General features: G+C 36.2%; 1 protein-coding gene across 4 annotated transcripts in view; it reads right to left on the bottom strand.

The window, feature by feature from the left end:
• Window positions 1-18,677: 18,677 nt before the first annotated feature.
• Window positions 18,678-19,923, bottom strand: part of LOC149227470 (RNA polymerase II transcription mediator) — a 77,012-nt gene continuing 75,766 nt past the window's right edge. For all 4 annotated transcript variants that reach the window (XM_089377799.1, XM_089377800.1, XM_089377801.1 and 1 more), the window contains exon 9: window positions 18,678-19,257. In XM_089377799.1, coding sequence (XP_089233925.1) covers window positions 18,937-19,257 — 321 coding nt within the window. In that variant the 3' untranslated portion in view covers window positions 18,678-18,936. The remainder of the gene's footprint in view (window positions 19,258-19,923) is intronic.

The raw sequence follows: 19,923 nt of genomic DNA, 5'->3' as shown, positions 1-19,923 counted from the left end.
TTTCAACTCGTATTTTCAACTTATCTCTCTAAGTTTTTACTCAAATTTTGAGTGGGAGTGCTCGTTGGATGCAAAATGTAATTCCTCATCAAAAGAGTACTTATGTTGCATACTTTCGATGGACCCTGCTACACGAAAAATGAAAAATACATGAAAAAACATGATTTCAATCATGTTTTTCATGCATTTCTCATTTTCCATGTAGTAGGGCCCATCGAAACTATGCAACATGGGTAATCCTTGGATGAGGAATCAAATTATGCATCCAACAAGTGTTGTCATTCAAAATTTGAGTAAACCCATAGAGAGATAAGTTGAAAATATGAGCTGAAGAAAAAAAGTTTTTCTCCCCTCTAAACTTTGATGATGTAATCTAATTGTATTTTATTATTTCCACTATTATTTTATAATTTCCTTAGGAGGCCCATTTTATACCTCAAAATTCCCCTAATGGATGCTCTTAGCAGGCGATACAGGTAAATCATATAGCAACTATGAGTTCCTATGGGACAGATCTATAGGATAGGATCTTGCAGGCAGGTCGGCAGGATGTCAGATATATGGAGATTATGCACAGGTTGCAGCAAAGTACAGGTACATGTACAGGTAGTGGTACAGGTATAGGTACATGTGCATAGGATATGGACTATTGTCTCATGGTAGATGGATTGGTTCGATTTAGGGACAAGATATATGTGCCAGACAATAGAGAGCTCAAGATGGTGATCTTGAGGGAGTTTCATGTGAAACCATATTCAAGTCACCCACGCTATCAAAAGAAATTGAAAGCAGTAAAAAAAATCATTATTTCCCGAATCTGAAGAGGGATGTAGCAGAGTTTGTGGCTAGGTGTTTTGATTGTCAACGGGTCAAGGCAGAGTGTAAGAATCCAAGTGGACTGCTACAGCCGATTGCAATTATAGAGTGGAAATGGGAGGTCATTTCCATGGAATTTATCACAGGATTGTTGAAGACAGTGAGGTAGCATGATTCCATCATGGTTGTTGTGGACAGGTTTGACAAAGGTTGCGCACTTCATTCCAGTGAAGTCTACATTATCAACTAGCGATGTAGCACAGATATTCATCAGAGACGTGGTTATATTGCATGGAGTTCCAAAGAAGATTGTGTTAGACAGGGATGCAAAGTTCACTTCCATGTTTTGGAAGGAGTTGTTTGTAGCTTTGGGCACAAGGTTGGCCTTCAATACAGCTTATCATCCGCAAACAGATGGATAGACTAAGAGGGTCAACCGGATATTGGAGGACATGTTGAGGATGTATGTGATGCATCAATAGTGGAAGTGGGAAGAGTATCTTCCATTAGTAGAGTTCGCTTACAACAATGGGTATTAGGAATCTTTGAAGATGAGTATGTTTGAGGCACTGTATGGGCACAGTTGCAATACTCCCATCAGTTGGAGTGATATGGTTAACAGGGTGTGGATTGGACTGGACATGTTAGCGGAAATGGAACAGGAAATGTAATTAACCAAGAATAATTTGAAAGAAACATAGGATAGGCAGAAGAGCTATGCATATCAGAATAGTTTGTTCAAGGAGTTCCATGTGGGGGAAAAAGTGTACTTACGCATCAAACTGAAGAAGAGCTCCTTAGGGATTGGATCATGTGCCAAGTTGGCACCGCGGTTTTGTGGACCTTTTAGGATCTTCGAGAGGATTGAGCGAGTAGCCTATCGACTTGCACTACCTCCGACATTGAAATTCCATGATGTTTTCCATGTGTCATTGCTTAAGAAGTATGTTAAAGATGTTGATCATGTGATTGACCGATCTGTATTGCAGGTGGATCTTGATGTTGAATTCCAACTAGAAACTCAGTGTATATTGCAGAAAAAGGTGCTCATGCTCTGGAATCGAGCAATCGAGCAGTTTAAAGTGCAATGGAAGCAGTTGGGGCACGATGAAGCTACATGGGAGATGGCGGATTAGATGCGGGCTATGTATCCTTCATCATTTTCCAATTGAGGAAAGGCAGTTTTGGTATAATGTTGGTATATGTTTTGGTACATATTTTGGTGATGTTTAGATATATGTACATGTGTATATGGATGTGATTCCACCATGAGATATGTTATAAAGCTCTAATAAGTGATATGGGTGTCATATCATTATAGTTGTTATGTTGGTATGTTGTCATGTTGGTTTACTTTTCAGCAGGATGGTCATTGTAAATATTACATCGAGCTATGTTATAAAGCTCCATGGGCAGTATGTTTTATTTTCAGTAGTTTTTCTAAGATATAGGTTTGATTGAACACCGAGGACGGTGTCCCCCAAGGGGGAGGGTTTTATAACAACCCAGGTGAAAATTCCATGTAATAAAAGTTAATAAAGGAAAAATAATAACCACGGTTGATGGGACACTTATTCCAAGCTGAATTTTGGGCAAGACATCCTAGTGTGGATGTTCATTTGGTTTATTATGGCTAAGTAAATTGGCAAAGGAAATGGCGAAGGCTTTGGAAAGGCAAAATGGCATTTTTGGCAAATGTATCTATGAAAATAATGGAAATTAGGAGAAAAGGGAGGTGAAAGGTCACAGGTTGCATGTGAGGAGGAAAATGAAGGAAAATAATGGAAAATGAAGAAAATATAGGTCTAATTGATAAAAAGTCTTCTGAGGATCAGTTCGTACATTTTTTTGTCAATTTAGTTTTGGATCTCTCTCATTATTATCTCTCTCTCTCTCTCATACTCTTAGAAACTTAGAGTTTTCTTGGAGCACTTTGGCATTGGATCAAGAAAGGCAAAGAAGGCAAGAGGAAGGAAGGAGCAAGAAAGAAAGAGCAGGATCAAGTAGCTACATCAGTAATCTTTGTAGGTATCAATTTGCATGTGTGTTTTCCTTGCTATATTGGCATGCATGGTATTGCATGTGGTTCTTTTTTGTTATGGCATAGGTTTTCCCAGGTGTGACAATGTTTTCAGCCTAGCCTTGTCATTTCCGGATAGCCATGGTGTGATAGGTTTCTCATGTTTTGGTTGAGCTGGATATCAGATGGATTAGAAGCTTAGTGAGGTGGATCTCCAAATGTTAGAACACATGGCCTAGTAACCCCTGAACCGAAATGTGGGTTGCAATAAATTCGTATTTTTTTTTGCCTCAGTGGGACCAGAAATTCTTTCCGGTGAATGGCGGGATATACAGTAAAGCCAAGAGGTGGTTTCCCTTTATTAGGGCTAGGAATCCTTGCCAGTGAATGGCGGGATGTACGGTAAATGCTAGAGGGTGGTGTCTTGGTTTAGGGCCTATTGATCCCTGGATTGAACTGTGGATTGTGACAAAGCCTGAGAGACTAGGAGACAAGAAAATTTCTCATGGTGTAGGTGGAGAAATTCGGTGGCGTCCATGCTTGTTTTGGCCTAGTGATCTGGTGTAGATCATGGTAAAGCATGTTATCACATGTTTATTATTTTGGCTTAGTGATCTAGCAAAGATCATGGTAAAGTCTTTTATCACATGTTATTGTGTTGGCCTAGTGACCTGGGATGGATTGTGGTAAAGCCTGGTTTCTATTGATGAGGGTGAGGTGGTTTAGCCTCGAGGTGCCCTAGTTGGTTCTTTCGGTTTGAGTCCCACATTCATGCTCGGAATATCACGGGGGTGAATGGATGAAGAGATATTTGGCTCAGCCATTCTATGGTCGGTTGAAACGTGGTAGTCCCATCCCGGGTTGGATTTTGCATTCATTAATAAGAGGTTCTTTACTTTATATCTTATGTATAAATGTATTGGTTTATGTGTAGATTTTATGGCTGATGTATCCTTGATATTTATGTTGTTATTATGTTGGTTATAAGCATGTACTATGATAGTGATGATGTATGCCTCTCCTAATGTTTTGATTTTTAAATGAATGAACAATGTATCTATGACCTAATAGATGATAATGCAACTAATAATATAAGGGAAAAATTCTTCTTAGCAATTCTCAGATAAGTATGAGACCCTTATGCTTAAATCTGTCGTTTACACTTGTAGATTACATATTTGTGATATGTTTGATGAAATGACTATCATGGCTAGTAGGGGTCCAGTCAAGGGCTTGTTCAAGTAATTGCAATTGTATCATCATTCGCTTTTTATCTTTCTATTATGAAGTGTCATTTAATTATGGGCACTGACCTCGACTCTGGGTGTGAAAAAGTGGTTCAAATCTCAAGGATGCTGACACAACACTGAACAAAATAGTCCTTGGACTTTGGCATGCCATACTGTGGGAGCGTCCAGAGCCCTCTAGACGTTGGCATGCCCATATCATGGGAGTGTCCTGGGGTTAATTGGTCTAAAATGTAGGGGTACCCAAGGGCTGGTTACCAGAAAGGTTGGAATGGTTCCTGGGAGTCCTCGTGTTGATGTGGAAGTTTTTTATGTTGTGTTTCCATTGATTACACTTCCTTGAGGTCACATAGGAGGTTGAATCCCATCATAGTAGCCTCTCATCACATGTTTACCCTGGTTGGTCGATTACTTGGGTAAATGTGAGAGGAGGTGTTACAGGACCGCCTGACACCCTTTATAATTGGTCGTCGCTCTGCCTCCATGTCATAGTGTTTGTTGTCTAGCACTTCCACTAAGATCTGGTAACATTCCCACTAGGGTAAGTCCTACGGGATGAGCTATCCTATGGAGTCCTCCTTTTAATTGGTTTTTGTTGTCGTGTTGTCATTTCCAATGTGTTTCATCTCCCATTACTCAGTTCTACCTCTTATGAACCTCTTTAAGTCTTTTGGGCTATAACCACTGAGATGATGTCACAATGATGTCACCTGCACCACATGTCAACATGTGATGAGTGACACGTGTCACCCAAATACGAGCCATTAAGGCTCCCGAAAATTCCAATAATGGCTACCACGTGTCATGCTCTTATTCATCGTGTTGAAGTCATATTTTGTTGTCGTCTAAGCCAATCACATGTTCCCACCTATCCTGTTGTTAGAGAGGAGAGAGAAATGTCCTCTGAGGCTTGTTTTGCAACATTTTTGTTCATTAAATTGTTTTTTTGGCTCACTGGTATTTTCCTTTGTATTTCCTAGATTTCCTTCGGGTCGATGCCTTACTGCACTATCACTTTTTTAAACCTTCGAGCTCGCCCTCCGCGAGCTATGTTGGCGGAGTGGACCTCTGCCTGTTTCGTATTGGACGTTGCTCACCGTTGTCATGTCTCGACTCTTTCCTCCCAATGCATCCCTTTGTGTGCCAAATGGATTACATCGAGGTAATGCCACAAAGATATCACAGTCGGGTGGTATCCACCCGCTCAATCACATCCTGACACTTTACATCTGCGCCATATATGGATCCTCTGGGGTGCTCCCGCCAGGGTACCATCGTCGAGATGGCATCATCTCGTTGCCAATGAAAACGCTTTTTGCTACGAATGTGTCTGCCACGTCTGCCCGATGCTCTCGCTTAAAGGCTCCGTTAGTCTTGGCGTTGTATTTTGGCAATGTTCCAAACTTTTCTACGTGCCAAGGGCTCACCCAACTACCTCTTAACTCTACTAGGTTGGACTTGGGATCACCAACTTTGATTGGCTCTATCTCATGATCCAGGAATCCATTTTCAAACTTCTGCATAACGTTGGAAAGCTCTTTCAGAGCCTTATCCATTTAGGTGGGTTCCATATGATCTTGAGATGATATGTTTCTTCAGAAATAGCTCTAAATCCACTGCACTAATTTTGATTATTTCCCTTCTTGTGTGCCTAGAACCTGCTCCCTAAGGTATTTCTTTGACACTTCTTGACATCAATGACAAATTATTTCCAATAAGGTGTTATCAACCCAATATCCCTGTGTGCCTCCACCTTTCAAAGGTTATCAACTAGCAAAGTCTCTTAATGGATTTATTAACCCTATAGGGAACAACCACTACTATGTGATTATCAGTCAGCAAGCCCCTTGAGTTTTTCAGCTTGCTATTATTAGATCTTCTCTTCTCCCTGAATTATCTCAGTCCTTGTATCTTCTATGCCCTCTCAATTCTTTAGTTTTACCACTCAGGAGCCTCATGTTCTCCTTATGTTTTCCTATGTTCCCTTCCTCTAACTTTTTGTATGAGTCATGGATGCTTTTCTGCAAACCTTTCGTTTTATTCTAGTCTTTTCCATAGGAGCCTCTCAGGCTTCCTTCTTATTGTTCTTCCACAAGAGCCTCTCGGCCTCCTCATTTTCTCTGTGTGCATCTACTCCATCCTCTATGCATGAGAGTGTTTGCATAGTCAGAATGCCCCCTCTCGTCGTTCCTCGTTCTAACTAAATGAAGGAATATTCTTCATGTGTGGTCTATACGGTCTAACTGCCTTGGGAAGCGTGGCCTATCTTCTTCATTAAATTTTTTGTCCCTTTCTTGTTTGTTGTCATTCCCAAAAGACACATGGACCTATTTTTCTAGTTGAATTTAATAACATAATCAACTCCATTAACACCACTCAGTCACCCATGACTGATATTTAAAACAACTGACTCCTTAAGAAATCTCCCTCCTCAAGCAATGGAATATGTGTACCTCTCAAGGATTTTTAAATTTATTTCACATAGAGGCACTGGTATATCTCACATAAAAACGTGTATGGGATAGATCTCATGTGAAAACGTAAACGTAACATAATCATGTATAGGGGTAGATCTAACGTAAAAACGTAAATGTAAATGTAAACATAAACTAAAACTAATGTTTATGGGGTAGATCTCACGAAAAAACGTAAATGTAAACATAAACATTTAACATGTAACGTTTAAGATTTAACATTTTTAATCTAATGTTGGTCATATTTAAAAATCAATATAAATTTTATTATGTATAAACACAATACAAATTTAAAATATGAAGAGGTTTAGGAACTCTCAAAAAAATGTATGGTAAATAAATAAAAATATGAATAAACTAGAGATATGATAAATAAATATAAATATAAATAAACTAGAGGTATGGTAAATAAATATAAATATAAATAAACTAGATGTATGGTAAATAAATAAAACCTCTTTTTATATTTACTCCATAAACCTCTTTATATTTACAAAAACTCAAAAAAGAGGTTTTATTTAGGTGAAGCCTATGGGCCAAATACCATGGGACAAATTATTATTAATACCATGGGCCAAATACCATATTTATAAAAGAAGTATGGTAAATAAATAAATATAAAAGAAGTATAAAGAGGTATGGTAAATAAATAAATATAAAAGAGGTATAAAGAGGTATGGTAAATAAATAAAAATATATCAAATAGGATTAGAAATCAACATCTAATTATATACCAAGCCTATGGGCCAAATACCATGGACCAAATTATTATTAATACCATGCAAAAAAATATTATTAACCCTAATATTAATATTAAAAGATTAATATTATTATTATTATTAAATCTAATATTCATATTAATATATTATAATATTAATATTATTAAATTTAATAACTTTGGATTAATAAAATATTAAATTTGTTATATTATAATATATATTAATATATCATGATATATATATTAACTCTAGATATATATGGGAGGGAAGATCAAAGACATAGTGTGATAAAGGCGGAGAGATAGGGAGGGTGACAAGGAAGAGATGGAGATAAACTAAAGGAAAGGGGAGAGGACAAATGAAGAGAGAGAGGGAGAGGAGTCAGAGACCTAGAGAAGGGTAAGAGAGAGAGAGGAAGAGGAGTCAAAGAGGTAGAGAAGGGTAAGAGAGGGAGACGGAAACATAAATATGGAGGTGGGATAGAGAGAAGGACGGAGGAAGCGAGGAGAGGAGGGAGATAGTGAGACGATTGGAGGGAAAAGAGAGAGAGAGAGAGAGAGAGGAGAGAGGGAGGAATAGAGAGATGGAGTTGGAGGAGGAGAGAGGGAGGGAAGAAGAAAGACATAGAGAGTGATAAGTGGAGAGAGAGAGGGAGTGACAAGGGAGAGATGGAGAGAGAGTGTGTATGTTTAGGGGTAAGATAAAGAGACAAAGAAGGATAGATGGATAAAAGGTGGGGGGGGAAGAAGGAGAGAGAAGGAGAAAGGGAGGGATATCGTAACACGGTTGTAGAGAGAGAGAGAGAGAGAGAGAGAGATGGGGTAAGAGAGGGGATTGGAGGGAAAAGAGAGAGTGGGGGGGGAGATAGAGGGAAGCAAGAGAGGAAGGGAGGACAAGAGAGAGGAAGAGAGTGATGGCAGAAGAGAGAGGAATTGAGGGGAGAGAGAGAGGGAGAGAGAGAGAGAGAGAGAGAGAGAGAGTGAGTGATGGGGGAAGAGAGAGGGAGGTAGGAGAGAAAGGGAGAGAGGACTTGAGAGGACTTAAGAGAGAGGAGGAGAGAGGGAGGGATATAGGGATGGAGTTGGAGGGGGAGAGAGGGAGGGAAGAAGAAAGACACAAAGAGTGAGAAGCGGAGAAAGAGAGGGAGTGACAAGGGAGAGATGGAGAGAGAGAGTGTATGTTTGGGGGTGATATAATGAGACAAAGAATGAGATATGGAGAGAAGGGGGGGAGAAGGAGAGAGAGAGGAATATAGTAACAGAGTAGGAGAGTGAATAGAGAGAGAGAGAGAGAGAGAGGAAGGAATAGATGAAGGATGTGAGAGAGTGGAGAGAGGTAGGGAAAGAGAGATTGATATGGAGTGGGGGAGATAGGGAGGTAAGAAGAAAGACATAGAGAGATAGAGGGAGTGATGATGGAGAGAGAGGGAGAGAGGACATCGAGAGGGAAGAGAGATAGAAGTGGGGGAGAGGGAGAGAAGGGGAAGAGAGAGAGAGAGAGGAGGAGGAGGAGGAGGAGGAGGAGGGAGTGATAGATAGATAGATTGGAGAAAGAGTGTGTATGTTTTGGAGGTGATATAGAGACACAGAGGAGATAGAGATATAGATGGAATGTGAAGAGAGGAAAGAAGAGAGATATGGAGATAAGGAGGGCAGGACAAAGACATTGATAGATATGGAGTGAGAAAGCGTGTGACTTTTGGGGGTGAGAAAGAGAGACAAAGAATGGGAGATGAAGGGAGATATATATATAAATGGAGGGGGGGAGGGAAGAAGATTTCTTTCACTAGATGCATTGATTTCATGTAGATGGTGATTTATAATCCTATTTGATTGCTTGCACTAGATGCATTGATTTTAGTGTAGATGTTAATTTCTAATGATATTTGATTACTTGCACTAGATGAATTGATTTCAAAGTAGTTGATTTCTAATCCTATTTGATTGCTCGCACTAAATGCATTGATTTCGGTGTAGATGGTGATTTCTAATCCTATTTGATTGTTTGCACTAGATGCATTAATTTCAATGTAGATGTTGATTTTTAATTATATTTTATTGCTTTCACTAGATGTAGATGATTTCTAATCCTATTTGATTTCTTGCACTAAATGTATTGATTTCAGTGTAGATGGTGATTTCTAATCCTATTTGATTGCTTTCACTAGATGCATTGATTTTAGTGTAGATGTTGGTTTCTAATCCTATTTTCTTACTTGCACTAGATGCATTGATTTGAGTGTAGATGTTGATTTCTAATCCTATTTGATTACTTGCATTAGATGCATTGATTTCAGTGTAGATTGTAGAAAATATGTATGTAGGTTAACCCGATAATGCAATATAAATCAAAGCATAATACTATAACCTACTTCTACTATCAATTTGCGGAAGCTTAAATATCGCACTGAACAATATAACTAGAAGAAGAAGAATCAATGTACAATACACATGAATATACTTTGGGGAAAGCCTCGGCGAAAAACCCCACTATCTGTATTATCATACAAGGTGGAAATACATAGGAATTATACAAAGCCTTATCTCTCACAACTAGCCAGCTCTCAATACAATCCTCACAAATGCTCACAGGCAATCTTGGCTTCTCTCCAGCCTTCCTCTCTACCCTCCAAGCTCCTATTTCCTTGTGTTGTTCCTTGTGGATGATTCTCCTTCAACCAAGTGGAACACTCTGATCTCTCACACTGTCAGAACTGCGCAATCCTCACCGAATGATGCCTTGACTGCATGCATGAGTTTTCTTTATAAGAAAACAAATGCAAATGATAGTACACTGTCCTTGTATTTAATCTCAACTGGGTCTTTCTCAGAATAGACATGCCTGAGTTTCTGATGAGGGAATCTTCAGTTAACTGGAGTACACTAGTTGAGTGCATGCATGTATCAACTGACTGTTAACTCTCTATTAGTTCCTCAAACAGTTTGGAACTAATTTAACTAGACTTAACTCAGTAACTTAAGTTAACTAATTACAACTCAAATATAACTCAATCTTATCTCCTTAATTTAAGGGATAACTCTTGCATGACTTCAGAAAGACTTCTAACTTGAACTTCTCTAACTAATTAATTCAAAATTAATTAATTAATTATTTCCAAATAGCTGTTAAGGCTAAATTCGATTTTAATTCACAATTTAATTCAAGGACAAATTAAATTGGAATATTCTTGTTGCCACATTTCAATATAGATGTTGTTTTCTAATCTTATTTGATTGTTTGCATTATATGCATTGATTTCAGTGTAGATGTTGATTTATGATTTGATGTAATTGGATGTATGATGGTACATTAATTTTAAAGTGATTGGATTAATAGAGTCCATTGATTTCAGTGCAAACAAAAAATTTATTGACAATGTACATTGATTTTTGTGTTACAGTAATTCAGTCTATTAATATTGGAGAGCAAGAGAGACGAGGTATGATGTTTACTACAACAAATCGAGATAAAGATTTAAATGGTTTATGATTTCGACTGTCCTTTTCATATAATCGATATGAAAAGATGACAAAAATAACAAGGGCAACAATAAGAATAGTACAAGAAAATAGTTTGCGATTGGTCACAATGAAGACTATTTGTAATTGACTATATTCTTATTATTCACATTTTCTATCATTAAACACTATTATATTGTCACTTTGCATTCAAAATATTTATTTCATCATTAAAGTTATTAACAATATTTATCATCTCAACAAACTGAGATAACTAAGCAAATTTAAAATTAAAATGACTAGATAAATCTCAAACATATTTAGCATATTTAAAATGATTATAATAATATTAGATGTATTTACATATTACTGACAAAATTAATTATATGTTCAATAGATTTTCCTTGACCGCACACAACTGAAACCAGCCTAGATCCATCGTAACTCTGGATCTATCAAGCGCTGAGAGGGATCAAATATCTCGAGGTGCAAACCTTTCCTCGAGTTTTGCACTCAAAAAAAGAGGTTTGCACCTCGAGATATTTGATCCCTCTCAGCGCTTGATAGATCTGGAGTTAAGATGGATCTAGGCTGGTAATTACATAATTACAAGGGAATTATTTACAATGCTTACAAGGGGAATTAACCCAAGGGGGTTTCACAATACCTTCATGTACCTTATGAATGGCATTTTCCATAATTATTTGGATAAGTTTGTTATTGTATTTTTGGATGGCATCCTGGTGTATCTGAAATCTAAGAAAGAGCATGAACAACTAATAAGAATGGTGTTCAAGTACTTAGAGAACATCAGGGGTATTCCAAATTGAGTAAGTGTTCACCTACACTGAAGATAAATTATCCAAATGAAGATTCCATTGTGTGCACCGATGCATGTAAGGAGGTGATTAGAGGAGTTCTTATGCAAAATTTGCATGTAAGGAAGTATGCTACTCATGATTTAGAGTTAGTAGTCATTAGACATGCTTTCAAAATGTGGAGGCATTACCTCGTGGGGAAAATATTTGAATTGAGAATTAACCACAATGGTTCAAAGCACTTGTTTGAACAACCAAATTTAAATACTAGACAAATCAGATAGCTATAATTTTTTACTCATTATGACTTTGAAATTAAACACATAAAAGGTAAGGAAAATAAAGTGGCTAATGCACTCAACAGAAGGGTTACAACCATAAGTGTATGCAAATCTAATTTAAAAATCAAATTTCTAATTCAGATCAACAATACATGGAAATAAAAGGAAATCTACATCTACATAATTTATAACCAAAGTGCATATTTATGAATTGAAAAAAGATGGAATCCTCTTGTATAAAGTTACGATTTAGGTGCCAATTTCCCGGCTAAAGAATAAAATGTTGAATGAGTTGCACAAGGTACCTTGTGTTGGATACCCAAAGTACCAAAAGGCAATTTTAGGAGTCAAGAAACAATATTTTTGGCCAAGTATGAAAAAGGAGGTTGTCGGTTATATGGCCAAGTGTTTAGAATGTCATAAAATTAAATTTGAACATAGGCATCCAATTAAATTTACATCCGATACCCATTCTTAAGTGGAAATGGGAATTGTTTCTATTGATTTTATTACAAATTTTTCCATGACTGTGAGGAAACATGAATCCATAATGGCAGTGGTTAATAAACTCATTATGGATGCCCACTTTATTCCAATAAAGTCAACACATAAGGCAACAAATGTTGTTAAAATTTATATGAAGGAAATTGTCAGGCTACATAGCGTGATCAAGACAATTATTTCAGACAGGGATCCCAAGCTTACATCAAACTCTAGACAGGTTTATTTAAAGGATTTGGAACTAATTTAAACTTTAACACAACATACCATCCAGAATCAAAAGGTCAAATAGAAAAAGTCAATTAGGTGATTTGGTACTTATTATTTAGGATGGTGAGTCAAAGATTACTTTTCAAGTTGGTATGCTCATGTGAATTTATATTTATATGTTTTGGGGCCAATGTGCACATGTGAATATGTTTTTATATGTTTTGGGGTCAATGTGCCTGTGTGCATATGTTTTTATATGTTTTGATGCTAGAGAGTCTAGTTTTGTAAATATGAAGTCTCATACACATTAGTAAAATACATTACTGCTACAGACTGGGTCAGAAGAAAAGAGTATGGGGGGCTAAGACTCCATATATGTTAAAAAGGGGGCTTTGTATGACTTAATAACTATTAAAAAGAAAAGGTGTCATGTAAAGGAAAATGAACTACATGCACATAAAAGGATTTTGGTTTATGGAACACACATTCTACAGGATCTGATTAGGAAAAAAAGGAATAGACACCTTGATGAGAAACAAGTGTTGACCTTATGACAAGTGGGACTAGTTTCCTAGTGTGAGGTCGTGGAGGGTACTTGGAGGCCCCTTAAGGCAACAAGAACTCCTAGAAGCCACAAGGCTCTGAGATATCCTTGGTTGGCCGAATTGGACACCCTAAAGGTACTGACACATCCCAAGGGATTGAAATTGCAGAGAAGGGGGTGCACTACTTGGGTGTGGGGTTGATGGGATGTGAGCTTCTTGGTTGGAAGTTGTTGGATTTTGGTGCCTTGGCCGTGTTCATAATTGGTACTAGACACGTACCTAGTTTTGGGTCAATCGGTTCCCTTTGGAGTCGAATCCCTAGCTCGAGGGTGACTTGTTATTGAGAGAATAGCAAGGTCTATGATTGGGAGGAATGTTCTACATCTAGTTGGCATCTTTAATCAGATAAGAATTAATTTATATGTTTATCTAAATTATGTTGTAATTAATTAGGTAACTTTTTCTATTGCATATGCATAGCAAAATAATGATATAGTTATGTACCTATATTTTTGTGCATTAGTGCATTGCATTGTAACACCCAATTAGCTATGCATGTCAATTTTACAAGGAACAAAATAAAAAGAAAACTTTGAGACAAATGAGTTAGAGGGATGGCTTGCGTACAATAAAATGACCAAACAAGTGGTTGTGGGGCTGTTGCATTACCTTAACAATTCATAATAGGTAGCAAAGGTGTGAGTCTTTTGGTAATATATATATATATATATATATATATATATATATATATATATATATATATATATGTTTTTTATTGGACAAGAAAATATTATGATATAAAGAAATATATATGCATCCAAATTCCTTAATTTGCTTTAAATTATTTGTTAATAACAAAATAGAATTGGAATTCCAAGTCTGAACTAGACTAGAAATTAAAATCTTATCAGTTGAAGGACATCTAGATATTATTTCTTAAGATTATATATTCCAAGGAACAAAGAAAAAGAAAAAAAGATGTCAAAACTGAACAACATGATGCTCATTTGAAAAAAAGTGTTAAAGAACGAATAAAAATGCGGTTAATATATTAGCATGTGGAGCTCAAATTTTTATATCTAAAATTTGACCTTTTACATCTATTAATAAATTGATGAATTAACTTATCATGCCATATTGATACATGTGTTTGTACCATTACTACTCTCAAGATTATAAATATTGGTTTTTTTGCTGCAAAGGAAAAGAAAGATACCAACCCTTGAAATCAGTGGCAATGTGAAGAGAAAAAGCATACCCCACCAAAAGATGTGAAAAAAAAATTATTATCTAAAAAAAATTAATATTTGTTTTCAAAAAGTAAACCATTAAATAATTAATTAAATAATTAAAAAATAAAATAAAATATTATCTTTTGAATAACTTATGTATACATCTCACAAGTAAGGAAGCTATTAATATTCAGAGAGAAATATCACTATCAATGTCCATAGAATGTTTGACTTTCATACACATCCATTATTGTTGATAAAAGAAGTGTTAGAAAAGTACAAATATATGGTACATTTTCAGTGGTATGTTTCGAGGATCCATGATAAGTATGAGAAGGTAAAAGTCACTGAAATGGTATATACATCTTGCATTGAGAGGTGTGGAATAAGGATGAGTGACAAATGCAAATAATGCAAATAACAATTTAAAAACATGTATTTTTTTTATTATTATTGTATATAAAACTCTGTCAAACTTGGCCAACTTATAATCAATGAATTTATAGGTAATTTGAAAACATGTATTTTTTTTATTATAAAACTCCGTCAAACTTGGCCAACTTATAATCAATAAATTTATAGGTAATTGTTGACATGATAATAGTTTCAATCACTAAACCACAGTCCAACTAAGTAAAAGCTTATATTTTATTAAACTTGTTAAAAAAATGATTTTCACCTCAACCTACAACATAACATAAATAATAAGCTCAACCTACCATATAAATCCCCAACCAAAAGAATGGTTTTGCTGATGTTAAAAGTGCTCAAGCAACATACATGAAATACTCCACAAGGATACTTCAATGTTAAAATATTTAAAGAGCGATACTTCACTGCTTTAGTTTCTTTATACACAATAAATGAGTTTCATATGTTTCTTTGCAATGACAAGTTAACAAAGCATATTTCTTGGCGTAAAACAAAATATCTAAGAAAATATCATGTTACACAGAAGGAAACATGCATTCAGATTTCTTAGATATTGATCAACATAGTAAAGTTCTAAATAACCAAAGGCTATATTTGAAATATCAAAGTAGAATGTGAATTCAAACCCTGAACCAAATCAAAGATTAAATTTCTTAAAATCGCGTTCTTTGGAACCAAAAGAAAGATGTCCAGACTGAATGACACAGGGCTAATGTGAAAAAAGCAAGCATGCTAGAGATCAGATAAATGTATGGTTGACCTGTGAATGTGGAGTCAAATTTTCTTATATCTCAAAATTGAGCTTTTATATTTCTTCATAAATGACAAATGAGTAGAGATAACTTATCATACATATTGATAGCTTAGCTACTTCTGTACCATTACCATTCTCAAGATTATAAATATCGTAGATTTTCTCTCCTAGCAAATAAAAGGAAGAGCCAAACACTTAAAATCGGTAGCAATGTGAAGAGAGAAAGCTTGACCTGGCCAAAAAGATTCGTTTTCAAAAGGAAAATAGCTATGATTTATTTTTAGAACCATTTAGAGTTAAAGAGTTGTGGTTGCATCGTACCAACAGGGAAGTCATGAATATTCAGAAGGGAATGTGATCACTGTCAATGCCCTTAGAGTGTTCGACTTCCATACAGGTGTATTAATTGCTATTAATAAAAGTAACGTTAGAAAATTATAAATCGATGGCCTGCTTTTCAGTGGTAAGTTTGGAGAATCATGAGTCAATTTCTATGTCCATAGAATGATTGACTTTCATACGTGCATATTAATTATTGTTAATAAAATAAGTGTAAGAAAATTACAAATCAGTGACCTACTTTTCAGTGGTATGTTTGGAAAATTCGTAGGTGTACCAGGAAACATTATCAGAATCTGTTTCAATATCGTCCCCTGGATGAAATCACAGTCCGGCACTAATGCTCCCATCAAAGATTTACACACTCGTCTTTGTTCTCCTCCCATACAATTCCGGGCTGGCTATTTTGATGGCGCGGCTCAGAATGGCTCTTGTGGATGTGGTGCCTGGTTTAGATTATGCAACAAAGCTCAATACAAACTCTCATGGAATGATGGACCAGGTACCAATTCCAGAGCAGAAACACTGGCACTATGGGGCCTGTTATGGTTCCTTATGGAATGATGGACCAGGTACCAATTCCAGAGCAGAAACACTGGCACTATGGGGCCTGTTATGGTTCGCTATAAGGAAACAGGTGAATAGCTTACATATTTATGGTGACTAAAAATCCCTCGTTGAGGACATAATGGGGCACACTAACTATGCTTCCCTACTCTTATGCGGCTGGATTGAGCGAATTAAATTGCTTATGCTCTCGCTCCCGAGTATCACTCATCAGCATATTTATCGTGAAACAAATATGGTGGCAGATGCCCACTATAAAGAAGGATTAAATAGTGTTGTTCGAGTTATGAAATACAGGTACATAGAAGATAATATTACTAGAGAAGAGGGGATGATTTCCCTTCCATGATTCTGGATGTTACAGTTTCTTTTTTCTGTTTCTCCATGGAGGTGGTAGGATTACTGTTAATGTATTTGCCCAGTGTTGATCATATGGATTTTATGGATTTTAGAGTCTTTTATGGAAAGCATTTTGATAAATACTTGCTACATGAAAATGGCTATGTATAAAAACATAAATATATGATTGTATGTACTAGACTTTTTATATCTAATATAAATCCAGTGGTTTTTTCCTCTGAAAAACAATGTTCGGAAAATTCGCGATGATTGATTTTCAAAGCACCAAGAAGATACATGTCCCACTTTGGACCCCTGGTATGGAGATATACTTGTGTAATCTTCAATCTTAAAGTTTGGCTCTCACCTATCTCGTGATGGATGTTGATGTATTATCAATGTCACATTGCATCGTTGAGGAGCCAGCATTTTTTCTAAAAGGAACATAGGAAAGCCATCCATAGTAACACCAACATGTGCAAAGCACATGCAAATACCCTGATGGTCATAACAGATCAGACCCTAAAGTAATCAAAATCTGCAGCCTATCCCCGGTACAGATCCCCTGTCTCAGGCCCAGTAACGCCCTTCCAATCACTGGAGATCATGGGCATCTCACTCAACTACCTATCACAGGTTTGGATCTGCTTCACTCACTAAAGCTCAGGCATCACACTCACTGGAACCCTCTGACAATTTGGATTACCCTAACCAAAAGTTATAAATCAAATTGTGCATGTTGTTGTTAGAAGGTGTACCTAAACCAATAATCATTCGCTTTAATACCAAATGTTATGAACTTCATACTTAAAATATCATGATAAACCCAAGATACATGTTGAGAAACCGAGTGAAGTAGGATTAGGCTTGACATCTCTATCTTGATAATTGCTTGTGAATGTTTATGTTTATATATATATATATATATATATATATATATCTGTCAAGGCGGTCCAATAGGTGGCTCTTGGAGGCCCAAGCCGACTTGTTCCCAAGGAGGGCTGATTTGACAATTTTGGTGGACTTTGACTCAATAAAATTCAAAATTCTTTTTCTTACAAATGTCCAAATGGGGCATGACTCAATAATTTCTTTTTGACTCTATGAGCATGAAGAACATGCTTTGACCAAAAATAAATATAATAATGAATATAATAAATATATTAATGATAGATTTGCATTACATTTGAAGACTGACACCTGAAATAGTACGTCAGGGTACTGCTTCAGCTAGGTAAGCTTTGCACCCCATATAATTCAAAGATTTGGTATATTCAAGAATCTCATACTTACAGAATTACCGGACATTTTGTCATTGGCAAAACAGTGGAAAATTTACAGAGGTATGTTTATCTGCCAAAGATGCAAGATCAGGTTTCTAAGTTCATACACAGCTCAAATGTGTACATCTTAAATTGAGAATGAGTTGTGGAATAAAGATGAGTGACAAAGGCAACAACTACATAAAAATATGTATTTTGTTTCAATAATGCTGCATATAAAACCCTGTCAAACTCAACTAACTTATAATCTAATGCTCCCTGCCCCCGGCATTCAACCCATGGACATTAACATGGTCCAAGGTTCTCAACCACCAAGTATAAGCATGTATTTTTCTTATGGGACAAATTCAGCGAAAAGAATTTTCACCTCAACTTGTATATCTATATCCCCAACCAAAAGAATAAGCTCTGCTCATCCAAAATGATGTTAAAGTGCTCCAATAACAGACATGAAATACTCCACGACAATTCTTAGATGTCAAGAGTGGTGCCATATTGCTTAAATTTTCTTCAACACAGAATGAGTTTCTTACCCCAATGTTTCTATGCATTATCAAGTTAATGCAAATTTCTTGCCTGCAGATGAAATATATAGTACTTGTGACGCTTTGGATGTAGAAAAAGGCAAATAGATAAGTCATGTCAACCAAAAATGAAATGCATAGAATATTAAATAAAAAGAAAGTGAAGAGCCTTGCCAGCACATAGTCATCATATACAAAGATTTTGGAACGAAAAAATCAGAGCAAGATACTCAGGTTAGAAATTCTCTACTTCCAAATCACAGAATGTTACACAAAATGAAAATGCCTTACATGTGGCATGATGCTTTCAATTTCAGCCACAAACCATTAAATGTAGACATTGTTATAAAATTATACAAGCTACATGTGTAAAACTCTCAAGATTCTCCATTGTTGCTACAAAGAGTCACCAGATCCATGAGAACACCATAGAGTGCTTCTAATGGTAAAGATCCCAAGAATTTTTTGTTTTCTTCTCCGATGCCACCATGATTATGTTTTACCAGTCCATCATCTGCCTTGGTATCATTGAAGATCAACCACCAATTCACACAATACTCCCTTGGATCAATACTGGCAACTAAAGCAAGGCTGTCACTATCATCCAATTGGAATGATAGACTTAGATAATCTCTCTTAACTTTCATGCCCACTGCCAACGCTTCTTCATGAAGCCAATATATAAGTTGACTTGCTACCTGAAAAACCTCAACAGATTACAAAGTTACAGAAAACAAAACAAGTTTGTGAGTAATTTCTGTTGGTACTTTTGAATAATAGTGATTATAAGCTAGGGACAGCTGAAGTGCAATGCATAAAATTAATCTCAGAAGCCAATATATGACAATCTAGAACATTATTTTAAAAGGTTTAAATTTTAAATAGAACAGAATTACTCATTTGTAGACTAACGATACTAATGTTGGGCTCACAATCAATAAGTGTCGTTGTATAAAAACTAAAAGCTTACAAAATACAAGCATACCAGTGCACATATAAAGCATGGAAGGTGAGTTGTTTTTATGCCAAATAGCAGTCTCAAGAAGGCTGCCGTAAAGAAGAGATCAAGCAGAAGAGAGTGCATACACTAAACTGCATTATTTACAACAGACATTACTGAGGTAACAGTGAACACTTATCACAATGTTTAGTCAACATGTTTTAATTTGCCTACTCTTCAAAGATGACATTGGAAAACTATTCAATGGGCTAAGACTCTCTCAATGGGATAGAAAATCTGGGATGGATTTGGATTCATCAGGATAAACATTAAATCTCTGGGCATAACCTTTGCATTCCAAGCCTCTACAATTGAGCTATGGCAACAAGTTGATAAAATGGTACAGAAGATCATCAGGTGTATC

This window comes from Pinus tabuliformis, chromosome J, assembly GCF_031772625.1.
Source record: "Pinus tabuliformis cultivar Carrire ecotype Pingquan chromosome J, CPIR1, whole genome shotgun sequence".
Taxonomy (NCBI): Eukaryota; Viridiplantae; Streptophyta; class Pinopsida; order Pinales; family Pinaceae; genus Pinus; species Pinus tabuliformis.
The sequence above is the reverse complement of the archived record's forward strand: the minus strand, read 5'-3'. Positions and strand labels throughout refer to the sequence as shown.